Raw genomic sequence first — 14,970 nt, forward strand, 5'->3', positions numbered from 1 at the left:
GGAGCTTCCATAGTGTCCGTGTGTGAGTCCTGTGTGGCGATGGAGGGTTAACAAGCAGGACGTCAGTTCTGTAATCTGCTGGTGCTGTGGAAGACTTTGCCTTTTGGAACTCAGCCTAGTGGACTCAATAGACACCTGCCTTTTAATGATGTATTTCATTCAAATGCAGGCAGCTCTGTTCTTAGACATGCCCAAAGGCTCCACCACATTGCCTAAGCCAAAAGAACAAGCACCTGGCTCCAGGATCCACAAATTAGGTGGTTTTACATTTAAGATCCCTTAGAACCAGATGCCATAGGTGTCCTTCAGTGTTACACTGAAAACATTTCAGTTCCTCAGAAAATACATGATTTTTACTCAAAAACATGCCAGCAAGAGAAATAAGTGAGTGTGGTGCTTCCTTCTGCAAGAAAACGTAATTTATATACATTCAGACTTGTGGTTTAGGTGTTGTCAAACTGATAGTGTTCAAACTCATTGCTCCTTTTTGCTCCCTTCTGGCAGACGAGTGTGGAAGTGGTATTCTTTGCCTAAATCAGGCCACTTTTAAGCTGAAAAAACCCCAGCTTAAAAGTGGTCTAGCGGAAGAGTGAGTGTGGAGATAATGTCCGAGAAAGAGCACACTCAGTTCTTTTTCTGTTATTTCTTTTTTTTTTTTTAAAAAACACTTAAGCAAGTCTCTATATGTGTCGTAATTTCTGTAGTAGCCCAGAAATTCATTTTTTGGATGGCTGACTCTGCAAATTTCTAATAATAATGTTGTATGTATGTTAAAATGTCAGCAGTTCTCAACTCATTCATGCTAATGGTATAATTTCTGGAAAGCTGTTACTTCAAATGAATACCCCGTGATTTGACAGTGCTCTGTGAAAGTTCTGTAGTTTATTGCAAAATATCCAGATTGCATTTTCCTTTAGAATACTTGGTAGATTTTTGAAAATTTGCAAATTTGACATAAATTTGAAAGGTTGGGATTATAATAGATATTGATATATGGGAAGAGCTGTGATACTTTCAGTGGGTGTGCATTATTTATGTTTATTCTCCTAAGATTATGTACTACATTTTGATAAGGAGGTGATTTACTGTATTAAACATTTAGTTTTAATATTCATCTGCTTAAATTTAACGACGGATAGTCATTAAATATCCCCTTTTGATATCCCATGCTATTTGCACTGTCAGAATACATTGTAAGGTATGTAGAACATGTCTAGCATCATTCAGAAGAAATTAAAATAGCATGATTTACAAGCCGATATTTTTTACCTTCTGGCTTAAAAACACACCACTTAACTAGATCATGATAGTTGCATTATCCAAAAGAGTATACTTCATTATCCAAAAGGGTATATTTCTGCAGCTTTTAAAAGTTTTTTAATTTAAAAGCCAGTTAGCAATAAGGTAACAGGGAAGTCAATGATCTAAGTAGTATTTTTATGTTAAACTTAGCAAACCTTTTTATCTCCTATCAGACTGTGTTTATCTCCCTTACTTCTTATGATCTAAAAGCAATTTACTATTTTTTTGAAAAGCAGAAAAGGCATTGAAATATTTTCACAGATATCCTCAGTGCTGAATATTCATTTATTGGTTTGAAGTTCCTGCTGTAGATGTGGTACAATGCCATACTTGTGAAAGTCTCTGGTGCTTTTGTGCACTTCTTCTAGTGTCTTGACACTATCAGTTAGTGTTTTGACATTCTTCTTTCAATGTTTTTCTTTGCAATGTATTTCATTCTGTTATTTCATTCAAAACATCTTTATTTAAACTACTTTGTGTTTTTATTTTTCTGTGACAGGACAATTAAATAGCAGAAATACCCAAGACGTAGTGGGTTTCAGTTTACCAGAGTATTAATCTCCTGCACAGTGAAAGGCTGTATCAGTGCCTGGTGGCTGTTGACACCTGTGTTCAGGTGGGAGGGGGAGATGAGGGAGATTACAGGTAGCTCTAGTCACCCCTGCTGATTTGTTTGAGGCTATTTGGGAACATGAAGTGATATTAACATTCCAGAGCTCACTGTAGTGTCTTTTACAAGGTGGGTCTTAGGACCAATGCTATGACTTCTGAGAGAGTGATTCTGTGTAATAAAAATTGAGAATACAGACAACTGTTGGATGTTATCTGTTGCGACTTCAATATAGTCAAAATGCTGTTTTCCTCGCTTTTCTGTTCCAATCATTTGTTTTTACGTGAGCTATGTTTAAGAACATAACAGCCAGGCCACTTCAGATCTGAGGTCCACCTAGCCAAGTATCCTGTGGATACATGGAGTTACTGGATGCTCCATAATCCTTGTGTTAGATGAGTAAACTGTCACTCCTCATTCTCCTTTTCTGCGGCCAGTGGAGCTGAGGTTCTCTTGGGACACCCTGGGAATTGCTCAAAGAAGGTGTTTGTTCCTCTGGAGTCCTTAGTTTGGGTGTGTGCTGTGCCTCTGGGATCATCTGGGCTAGTGGAGACAGGTCTGGGATGGGCTGATGGGCCTGAGAGCATCCCAGCCAGGTATTAGTTGTGTTCCCCCCTGTGCTATTGTTTCTCTGGGCTCCCTTGTGGGTGTGCAGATGAGCTTTATCACTTAACGCAGTTTCTGTTATGACTAAAACCTTGTCTGTTGGTAACACAGAGTTTAGCGTGTGTTGTTGTATGTGTGAAATGAATGTCCACTTATTCAGTGTGTACCACTTTATGATTCTCCATGTTGAATTTCATCTGTCATTTTGTCACCCAGTAATCAGTATCCAGGGACCCTTTGCAGCTCTTTACTGTCAGTCTTGGCTTTTTGGTCCTGAATAACCTGTATTTTGGGGTTTCCTGAAGCAACCACTAATGCTTTCTAAAACGTGAGTCATTTCTATGTTGGTGAGGTATTTGTCCGGACTGCGTGGAAGGAACTGTGGTTGGCCAATCAGTGCTGTGTTTCCTGCCTCCCACTATTTCTCCAGTTTTCCTTAGCAGATCATAGTTGCAGTTGCAATCTGATCAGGCAACTGGTAGTGTAGTTCTTACAAGCGACTTTTCCTGTTTAGGCTAGTAATTTCAAATAATGGGAATTGTAGGTATCTAACTTGAACTGTAAGTTTTCCCTGACGTACAACATCATTCTTCCACCAGTACAGTCTAACTTGTCTTTCTGCCACTTTGGCCCTAAGTTTTAGGGAACTACTTATTGTTTTGCTTTTATCATGCTCATCCATCATTTTATCTTATATTTTTTAGAAACATCTGTTTTACTATTTTTACATTTAGCGCCCTTTCGAGTCGGAATCGTCCTGAGATGACTTTACTGTCCCTGGCTTGAGAGTTGCCAGTCTATTTTACCCTGTGCCTGAGGGTGGTCAGTGAGGGCTTCAGCCCTACAGGCTCTGTCATCCCAGACCACGTGCTGTTTGAGACCTATTGGTTTTTCCACAGACTTTAGCTTTCAGATTTTCCTGTAGCCACTTCAGTTCTTAATGCCAGCAGATTGTTTTGATTGTCATTCAGATGGAGCTCATCCCTTCTGTAGAGTTTCATCTTTTCTGTAGTTAATGAATCCAAACACCCAGTCCCTTTACTATTTTGGCAGGTGTGCACTAGGCTTCTGGCTTACTTGCTCTGTTAATTCCTATGCATGTTGGAGAACATTTCAGAGCATAATGTTTCACTATGTAGTAATGAACGCCTTACACAGTAGCCTAAATTTTGCCTTGAAAATGTCTTTTCTGTTTCTGGGTTGTTGTTATCCACACGAACCTTCCATTACTTTCTGGGATCCTTATGGTGTCTGTTGGTTACAAAGGCAGCAGACAGGTTGCTCTGAAGTCCGGCTCAGCTGTCTGTGTGTCTGATCATCCAGTGATCACCACTGTTGACTGCCTTTCTCTTTTAAGCTGGAGCTAGTGGCCCTGAAGAGATATTCTAACCCACTTCTGGGATAATTTTTCCGCTTTATCTGCCAGGTACTTTCAGAAGTGCTACTGGATAGCTCCAATTCTGAAGCAGCAGCACCGAAACTGTTCTAATAAAAAGGAGGAGGAAAGTCTTGGCAGGAAAGCATCGTTGATGCATCCCCTATCTTTAAGTTCCTCCAATTTTGCCATTTTAGCTTTATTTAAGATTATGACCTGTTTGCATTGCATGCATACGGTATCTGCTGAGAGGACAGCTAGTCGTAGGTCATAGAAAAAACTGGATAATACACATTATTTCAGTAGTTGTCCACCTGTGTTTCCTTAAAGGCATGAGTATTTGCCTTTGCAGCTGAGATCAGTTAATCTGCTTATCTTCTCTTTTTGCGGTTGGTCCCTGCATTTAAGGATGGAAGCTCTGGTGGTCTCTTTTATTTACAGCTGAGCTGCTACATCACTGTTATTTCCTGTACTTTGATGTCTGACTTTCTTTATATAAACTAAGTGGCTTTTACACTGCTAATAATTTATATATGGATTGTGCCTCCATCCTAATTTAATTCTTAACCTGCTTGGGTTTGTCATCTTGTTTGGCTGCTTAGCACTTTCATCCATTGAGGGTCATTTTTTTGGCTTTGATTGTTTCCTTTACATGAAGGTTGAATTCCTAAGCTGCATACTGTCCTGTAACTTCAGTACACAGAACCAGGAGCTACAAATATAGCCACTTCCCACCTGGCTTTGGAACTAGCTATTTTATTTTATTTTAAAATCTACGTTAATCATTATGAGATTAAAATATTAAATTAATTGGGAGGTATTTGTAAGGCAATTTATAAAAAATAACTAGGTTCTATCAGCTTAGTTTTGTCTGTTCAATCAATCTCTACCTGACTTTGTAAGCCTAGCTAGGCTTTAGGTGTGAATGAATGCTGTAAGCTTTTTCTGAAGTTGGGCTCTAAAGAATTGTTTTAAAAAATATTTTCAAGTTCTATTTATATTATCAAATGGAAAAATAGACTTAAAGTATTTCAAGCATCAAAATATGTGTGCACACTTTTTCTGTTGCAGTCAAATTCTCTTTACCTTTTAATTTCCCACAATGTTGCAGTTTTGCAGACAATATACAGGAAAAATTTGGGCATTCACTTAGGTACGTTATTTGTACTTAGTCTCTGGAGAGTTTTTCTAACATAGTTCTTATGTTCTTTGGTTTCTTATGCTCTGAAATGTGTGTTACCTTTTATGACCTTTTCATATGTTACAATTTTAACTTTGAGCTTTCCAAATGATCTGTTAACCCATTTGGTAACCATTACGCCTGTTCTTCCTTTTTTGTACCTCAGAATTGGCTTATTCTTCCTCTTTTTTTGCTTGTTCTTCCAATCTCAATTTTAACTAAATCACAGATAAATGTTTTATACATTTTTAGAGGTTCCATTCATTTCTGATGATGTTTCTCTGCACTGTGGGATTTTTCTGATTTTTTTTCAAGACATACTTCTTTAAAGAGCTGCTCTGAATGTTATGATTTTTAAGGTAGCAAGCCTTCATTTTTTTCCAAAATTCGTGCTATAATGATTTGGCTTGCTTCCTTCTGCGTTCTGTTATACATGCAAGCACAAAAACACCACAAGAAAATTTTAGAAATCGTTGGATCTTTCTGGTGGGGTTGTTTGGTTTGGTTTTCTTGTTCCCCAGCTAATTAGGTGGGTCTTAAGTCTGTGATTTTTGGAACAGTATTTTCTATGAAGACTGTTAGAAGTCAGTATTTACCTGTGACCTTCCTGTATACTATAAATTAAATGTATAAAAATGCCTTTTCTGAAACTGATCTTGTTTTCATGTTGGGCTGAAGAACCAAAAATTTGTCAAGCAAAACTACTTCTGATCTTTATTGTGTAATATCTTATTTTGTTATGACAATAAAGTGTTGCAATATATTTTGTAAATATAATTATGTTTTAAAATATGGAGAAATATACGATAATGAAGTTCTTCCTGAATAGAGATGTGAGACACGTCTTAATTTCAGAAAAATCCTGGTGATATTTTTGCTCTCAGCTTGTCTGCTATTACTTATGAAAATCTCTGTATGTGTAAACATACCAACTTTTTTTTAATTTGAAAAAGACTTATTTTGATACTGCAGCGAACACGCAAAGCATGTTTTCATTTCTTTTACTAGCATTATTTTAATACACAGAAATAGAAAACTTTATTTTAGAATGTTTTTCTTCCCTTTTCTGTCTGTGTATAAGCCAATTTACAAGATGTTATTTTTGTGATATTTCTGAAACTGCTCCAAGTTGAAATTTCTGATTGAATTGAGAAGGGGAAGGGAGTTTTTTATGTAGTGAATTGTATTTGCTGTAGTGAAATCTGTGTGCGATGTATCTGACTATTCCTATTACAGATTGTAAATGAATGCCTAAAAAAAAAATACTTAAAAAATATAAATAACATAATTTTCCCTGTGGTTAAAATCTCTTCTATGTGTGGATGTACTCCAAAGAATGCATTTAGGTTTATTTATTTGTCTGTTTGTTTTCCTTCGTTAGGCTCGGCGCAAAGAGGTTTTTATCCAGGAGCGATATGGAAGATTTAATCTGAGTGACCCATTTCTGGCTCTTCAGAGAGACTTTGAGGCAGGTGCTGGTGACAAAGAAAAGAAGCCAATATGCATGAACCCCCTGTCTATTTTAGAAGCTGTTATGGCTCACTGCAGGAAAATGCAAGAAAGAATGTCAGCTCAGTTGGCTGCTGCTGAAAACAGACAAAAGAAGGTATCCTGCTACCAACTTTTTTTCCTTTTTTCCCCCTCCTGATTTGTTGCTTCATACCACTTTTTAAATCTGAGGTTTTGTCTAACTTGTTTATCCTTACAAGTGTTAAAATGTAATCACTTGTCATATATAGTGAGGTGCTGATTTTGTGGTGATATTTTGTGTGCACACCTCATTCATTCCATGAATTTAGCTCTACTTATAAATAAAATCTAACTGGTACAAGTTGATGCAGTATTTAAGTGGATAGCTCAGCGTTAGCTGAGAAAGCATCATCACAATATATTTTTAAACCAACAGCACTGAAGCCTAGAGGTGCTACTGTTATTTTTATTCCAACCTAAATAGCGTAGAATAAATAATTTACATTTTATATTAGGTGGCTCTGTTTCATAAATCAGTAAAAATAAATTATAACTATAAAAATACTTGTTTGCCTATTTAGAACATGTGCTGTAAAGAGAAAACTATTTTGAAACAACTATGTTGCAAAAGAAAGTCTCATATTGAAGATAAAACAGTGTCATTTTGAAATTGAATGATTGATTGGTTGCACATATTTCACTAATATGTAAGTGATACATTCCTAAAGCATAGCTAAATATGAATATGTGGGAAGGTGTTTCCAAAAGGAAAGAGGAGAACAGTAATATAATAGACTAATCTAGACCAGGCATTTTTGAATAATTAGAAAATAAATGCTTGCTAGGCATTGGATCATCCTCACTGGTATGATTGAATTTCTTCAGCAGCTGTGAAATAGCTTTTTGGTGACAGTTTTATATTGATGTTTAAAAAAAAAGAAACAGACCATTCTGAGACGATTGACATGAAATTGATTTTGGTAGTAATTGCCCTTTGGGAAATAATATGCACACAAAAGTACTGGAAGTATTCTGGAAATACATGCTTAAATTAAATCAGCAAACCTTTTGTTGTTATCCTGTCTCTGTTGCTTAGTTTAGTTTAAGCAGCCATGCTCTCTTAAGACTTCAGAAAATCAGATGCCATATTCAAAAAAATGAATAATGCTAGACCATATGTACGATATGTACATCTTAAAACAGTGCAATGGCTTATGTAGTGAACTGTTACTTGTACTTACCCAGCGCTTCTTTTTGTGGACTCTTAAACGTTAGTTTTCTTTCTCATATGCTTTTTTAAGTAAGTTGAGATTTTGCGGAAAGGATTATCTCAGCATACAAAAGAGTGAGCAAGCTTGACTATTCTGGTTGAAGAATGATATTGGGAGAGACCCTGACACATCTCCCTGAACAGCTGGATTAGGTTCTTGTTTCAGTGTGTGACCACAAGTCTCTTCTTGTACGTAAATTCTTCATCTGTCCCCGGCTTTTAGTATATGGACAGATGCATGCGTGTAAGATGGGCTCACATATTGAGACTATATCTCAAAGTCAAAGTATTGATACGTAAATTCCTTTTTTGGCCCGTATTTATTACCGAAGTCTCTATCTACAAGTCTGCATGCACAGGAAAGGACCCTCTTGTCCTTTGTTTCTTAGAAAAACACATAAGGGTTTTTTTTTCTTCAAATCTTAATTTATTTTGCAGTTTGATTCTTACCTTCAGAACTACTTAAACCTCTAGTACACTCAGTTCTAAAGTCTGTAACTTTTAAGCCAAATATTAAAATACTACACTTGAAAAAATGTGTGTTGCTTTGAAAGTGTGGCATTATGATTCTGCCATTTCTACTCCTTGTAACAAACAGGAAGCTTAAATAACACAGGATATGAAAACAAACTGGATGGTATTGAGCAGCTGTGTGCATGACTCTCTACAGAACTTACACTTTGCTCTTGTAAAGCAAATTACAAATGCTGTTTGGACAGGGCATCTCTTAAACTTCTTGGGTTTGTGGCAACAGATGACATATCCCTCAACCATCTCTGTTCATTCACAAACCATTCATTCAGTGGTTTACCTTCCCTTAGGTTCCACGTTTTTCTGTTCTACAACTCTCAAATCCCTCCTTGCTTGAGGGTAATGAAGGTATTTGAGGGATTTCTAGAAATGTTCAACAAAGTAGAGTGACCCAATGTTAGGGGAAAAAAAAAAAAAAACCAACAAACAAAAAAAATCCACCAACCAACCAACAACAACAAACCTCAAATTAAGCCTAGACAAATATGACCTAAATACAGAGCCAGCTGCACGTCCTCCCTCCAAGATTGGTTCCTCCTTCTCCAAATATGTGATGCCTCTGTCTTCACGTTTGGAATTGCCTCAGTCTCACTCCTACACCAGGCAATGAAGTCTGTGAACAGCTGTGTTTATTTTCTCTGGATATTGCTGGACTTCAAACAGGCACAGACTGAACTCTTATTCCTGCGGACTTATTATTTGTGAATATAGTGACCGTAAAAGTATTATTTGACTAAAATTTTTATTTGATCATAAAAAGCAAGTCATAACAATGTGGCAGAATGTAGAAAAATGAAAGAGGTGCAGATAAGACTGTCAGTCATAGGCTTACCATATACCGAACACCTAATCCCCAGATGTCATCTGCTTTGTGTTAAATCTCCATCCTCTTCCATCTCTTTGAATGCTTTTCTTGGAGCTGCTATCAAAATTAGTTTTGAAGTTTCGTGGGAACTCGAAACCAGATAATCAAAATGGCAGTTCTTGATTTGTCAGATATTTGCAAAGAAGTTAATATTGGCATGCATGCTCAAAGAAAGACAGGCACATTGGTTGGACGAGGCCCATTGATGTGATTTAGTCTAACCTTGTGCGTAAAGCAGATTATCACCAGCAGTACATCTGGTCATCTGTGAATCTGTCTAGCTGCATCCTGCAACCCCCCAGGAATGCTGCAGCCTTTCTGCACCACGATCCTTCTGAAGAACTTTTTTCCAAGACTGAGCCTCTTAAAGAGCAATTTTTTTTTGTGTTAACCTTTTGTTATCAGGCCCCATCTGCCACTATAAAGAAGAATTTGACTCTGTCATCATTGCAAGGGCCCTTCAAAAGGAATGGTGTGTTGATATTAGATCATCCCTTAGTTTGGTTTTTTTCACTAGACTAAGCAAGCCAAGCTCCCTCGATGTTTTCTCATGAGCCATGCACTCTGTCTCTCACCTTTGAAGGGCCTTTGCTGGTTAGTTCTTTATATATACTTTACATATACTGTATATTATACTGTAATTTTTCTCAGTATCTTTTTTTTTTTCTTTTTCAAATACTTCTTGGACACATTTCCAGATGATTATATTACAGATATGATTTGGTTTGTGCGTCTAGTACACTTCACAAAACCGTGTCATAGTTAGTTCATAAACTCATAAATAATTACAGCTAGTTCCAAATTTGTCATCTAATGGAAACAATGCAGTGTAGGTATTCAGAGGCTTTTCCTCTTCGAGATGTTGCAACCAAAACAAGAGCAATGGGGAAGACATAGACATAGGAGACAACGTGAAGAGAGAAATTAATGCTGTTCTTGTCAATTTGAAATCAAATAGAGGACTTACAAATAAAGAATCCCTAATATATATATATATATATATGCAATGCTTACAAATAAGGTAATATAACAGTATGGTATCACAGAATCACAGCATGTTAGGGATCAGAAGGGATCTCAAAAGATCATCCAGTCCAATCCCCCTGCCAGAGCAGGAATCATTTCATCCGAGTTATATGTTAAAATCTGCTTGTAATTATTTGAAAGTAATATATTTTCACAACAGTTAATTTATAGAACCAGTCTCTCATCTGAAAGCAAAATTGAGGAATAATAAGGAACAGAAAATCTTGATAAAAACATTTTCACTCTAATCTTATTGTTTTTCCAGGCTTTAAAAATTGTGTATGTTTCTCATTACATTTTTGTATGATTTAACAAAAAAGAAACTGTTGGGTGCTGCACAGGTTACTGTTGAATGCTCCGTATTCCTTGAAATGTTTGTGAAGCATCCAAATACTGTCAGGTTCTTTGAAAAAAAAAATTATATTATTTACTGCAACTGAAGAACTGTGAATGGGACCATTTCAGAATACAGTATCTTCATAATAGCTTGTTAATTTAATTTGCAGCTGTACTGTCATTAACATTATTGAAGAGGTGGTGTTGCTGATATTGCTTCTTTAGCAATGACTGATAATGCCAAATCTTATTTTTTAAACATTTAACACTGTTTATAAGAATGGGCGGACTTGGTTTTGTGAAATGCGTTGTACAGAGTATATTGGTTTACCTGGTATGAATCTCTAAAACCCCACTGAAGCCTCTCTACTGCTAAATGGTTTTTGAGGTGTTTGAAGCCAAGATTACATTTCGAATGTAGGTATAATTTTCCATAGTGATTTCTTCCTATTATTCTGCTGTAATGGTATGATTTCAGGAAGAAATTTTACTATTGCTATAATATACATTACATCAATATTGTCATCACCTCTTTTTCCCATTCTTCTAAAGAAAACAAGACAAATTTACAGTCAGGTAATGTGATTTACAGTCAGGTAATGTGATTAGAAATGTTGTGAGACTGAGACACACGTTCATCTCTAAATGTAAATTCATGCAGGATTTATTGTTTGTTCTCTCTATGTCATTTCACTTCCTTTTTAAATGTTTCCTTGTATTTGAATTCTGCTTACCATGTGGGAAAAAATTATCCTGGGGACAATGAGCTATAGCGGGTGGGATTTTAGTTATGTTAAAACTGCAGACTCTCTCTCTGTTCTACTCGTCTCTTGATGGCATGAGTTTCAACTCTATGGTATCACTGGAGAGTAACAAAACGGTTATTAAAAAACTGTATTTATGTCAGCCTTTGTTTAAATGCAGTTTAGTTAAAAATGAATTGGAGACACATTTGCAATGATGTGGAAAAAGCTTCCAGAGCTAAGAAATTTCATCTCCTATTGGAGAGGACAGGGAATAGTATGCTGCAGCAACAGGCTTCTGAGAAGCTATTGTATTGTTATGCCTCATTTGGTTGGTTGGATTTTTGCCTGTATGTCTGTTTGGGGTTTTCATCTAGCAATTGAGACAATACTTTAAGCATTGAATGAGAGAGGAGATATTCCATAGCTATTACCAACCCCCAGGCCATCTTGTTTCCCACATTACAGTTTACAATAAATATATTCATGACACTGTATTATCTTAAACTCTGAAATTAGTATAATTTTGAACCCTAATCTTCAGTCTGAGGAAGACCTGAAATCTACATGTTTCATTTCTCATCTCAAAGTTTTTTTGCAAAGCTCATCTCTTGCTTGTGTCTGGTTACTCCACTGAGAAGAGGACTTTCTGTGATCTCTTATGTCTAATTTCTGGAGAACAGGCAGCTCCTCACTCAGAAATCACAAGCATTTAATCACTATGGAGAGTCTTTGTGTTGTTGATGGAGGAAAGTAGATGGGCTTGCTTAGTTTCTGAATTGCTCTTCAGAGATGCCTCTTTCTTTCTTTTGCTTGTATAATACTATAGGTACCTGCATTAGATATCACAAATCACTTTCCTGGGGTGGACAGGTTCACTTTAGGCAAACTCTCAAAAGTTAAAGTATCAGTGTCAGGTTAATATTGGGTTGTGTTGAAAGTCTCTGTCTTGTTAGTGAGAATTTTTCTCTGTGCTTTCTTACAGTTGGAAATGGAAAAATCTCAGTTACAGAGTCTTGAGCTGGAGCACAAAAAGCTGTCTGCTCGTCTTGAAGAAGAACGTGGAAAGAATAAGCATATAGTACTGATGCTGGTGAAAGAGTGTAAGCAGTTGTCTGGCCGAATTGTGGAGGAAGCCCAGAAACTGGAAGAACTGATGTCAAAATTTGAAGAGGAAAAGAAAAAGGCTGCTGAATTGGAGGAGTCTCTTGCAGCTGAGAAACAAAGGAGTACGCAAATGGAAGCTCAAATGGAAAAGCAGCTGTCTGAGTTTGACACAGAGAGAGAGCAGTTGCGTGCTAAACTTCATAGAGAGGAAGCACATACCAGTGACCTCAGAGAAGAAAGAGATAAAATGATCAAAATGATTGAGCAATTAAAAAAGGAGAATGAAAATAAAGCTAATCTTTCTCTTAAAAACAAAGATAAAAACAAAGATAGAAGTCTTATTTCTGTTTCTGTTGAAACAGAAGAGCCAAGTTCAAGAACTGTTGCCTGCCAAACAGATACTGTAGTGATGGACAGTAGCACAGAAAATGTTAAGCAGTTGCCTTTGACTGTATCCGTAAAGCCTTCTACAGTGAACCCACTAGTGTCTGGCAATACAAAAATGAATGTGTGTGCCAATGCAGCACTTGTGAAGCCTGTCATTGATAGGCAGTCCTCATCTAGTGAACTCGTCCCTCCTGCAACTCCTGTTCTTACACAGAATCAAAACAGAATTGAGGAAAATGGACCAAGTACAGGCTCATCACCTGATTTACCAAGTAGCACTTCTCCTTTTCCAAATAGTCCTTCCCTTTTCACCCCTGCAGCACCGACTGCTGCTGCTGCTCAGAACTCCTCGCTACCTTCATCTATGCACAGTTTGCATTCACCATCTGCCAACACTACTGGGCATCCAGGCCTCAATCCACGAATCCAAGCAGCTAGATTTAGATTTCAAGCGAATGCAAATGATCAAGACCAAAATGGAAACACAACCCAAAGCCCTCCCTCAAGGGACGTATCCCCTACTAGTCGTGACAACCTAGTTGCCAAACAGGTAGCTCGGAATACCGTTACCCAAGTCCTGTCGAGATTTACAAGCCCTCAGAGCAGTGCTCCGTCACGACCAGGGACGTCACATTCAGTGGAAGCTGGCACTTACCCCCCAGTTGGTAGGCCGAGTTTAAAGACTCCCAGCGTATCAAGAATTGACAGAGGAAATCCTCCACCTATTCCTCCTAAAAAGCCAGGGCTTTCACAAACTCCTTCTCCACCACACCCACAGCTTAAGGTTTTAATGGATAGTAGTCGATCCCCAAATACAGGTGCAAAAACTGACAGCAAAACCGTGACCTCACCTCTTTCAAGTTCACCACAAGGAATCAGGGTAATAAATGAGGAAATTATTTCTAAGTCCTCACCTCAGCTGCCACCAAAACCTGCTATAGATTTATCTGTGGCACCTGCAGGCTGTGCCATACCAGCCATAGCCTCCTCTCAGGTGGGTGCCTGGCCTTCCCACTTCCCTGGACTGAACCAACCTGCATGTTCAGAAAATTCCTTTGTCATTCCCACCACCATTGCCTGTAGCTCCTCCATAAACCCTGTTAGTTCTTCATCCTGTAGACCATGTGATTCAGACAGCCTCCTGGTAACAGCATCAGGTAAAGGGATTGATATGCTACAAACTGTCACTGTCTCCCTCTAAAATAATGTTTTGGTTTTCCTCTCTCTTATTTGCTTTATTTTTTTATATACCTTTCTGGTTTTTACCTTCTAAAAGCTGAGATTTTCACTTTTTTTTTTTTTTTTTTTTTTGACATTCCAGGGGTATGGGAATTCTTTTGCTGATTTAATTATGTCGTAAATTAGTTTGCTTCATCAAGGAGGTCTCCAAATTGAAGGCTTTTTTTTAAAGGTAAAAGAAGACTAATATTTAAAGTAAATGGGCTGCAAATCATCGTATATTAAAGAAACTTTTTTTTTTTTTTTTTTTTTTTGGTCAACGCTATTATTTTGGACTTACAAATGTTTTTTTGGTCTGAAAGATACCTCTGCTCTTCCTTGGAATATGTATTTTAGTGCTTTCTGAATCTTTTAGAAAATAGGACATAGCTGGGGCTACTGTATTCTCCTAAGGCATTAGATGGTTGCACGTTAAGGTATATAATTACCTGGATGACAGGGTGGTTTCAAATATATCTTCATACCTATAAAATATATTCCATTTTCATTTCCATTTTTCTGTAGTTCTTGGTTTAGGTGCAGGCTTTGTTAATACCTGTGTATGGTATCTCACAGGTTTATTTCAACAGATATCAGCAGAGTTTTGCTGTTGGACATAAAATCTAAATGTCATGTTGACAATTGAAGTCTGGAGTCAGTGCGTGTATCTGCTATTCCTTTTGCATTGTGGTGAGGACTTATTTGTGTGCCTAACGTGCTGCCAGCTTCAGGATATCTCCTTGATGGCAATTAAATGAGCAAAGGCTGCAGTGATCTACCTTTTAGTTAATAGTGGATCTCCTATAAATCTTTGTGTCAACATATTTCCCTGCTGGGATCAACAGCACTAGAACATTACATAAAGCCCCTCTTTAGCCTGACTTGCACTGCAGTGAGGAAGATGGACACAGTTATGGAACACTTTAGACCTTCATCAGCATTGA

The 14,970-nt window shown here is 37.4% G+C and overlaps 1 protein-coding gene across 1 annotated transcript in view; it reads left to right on the forward strand.

Annotated features, from left to right (window-relative positions):
* The window catches only part of CTTNBP2 (cortactin binding protein 2), an 89,281-nt gene that overhangs the window by 30,119 nt on the left and 44,192 nt on the right, over positions 1 to 14,970 (forward strand). Inside the window, 2 exon segments of the mRNA XM_082055405.1 lie at positions 6,455 to 6,679; positions 12,300 to 13,965. Coding sequence (XP_081911531.1) covers positions 6,455 to 6,679; positions 12,300 to 13,965 — 1,891 coding nt within the window.

Source organism: Streptopelia decaocto (genome assembly GCF_964273445.1).
Source record: "Streptopelia decaocto genome assembly, chromosome: 1".
NCBI classification, from domain to species: domain Eukaryota; kingdom Metazoa; phylum Chordata; class Aves; order Columbiformes; family Columbidae; genus Streptopelia; species Streptopelia decaocto.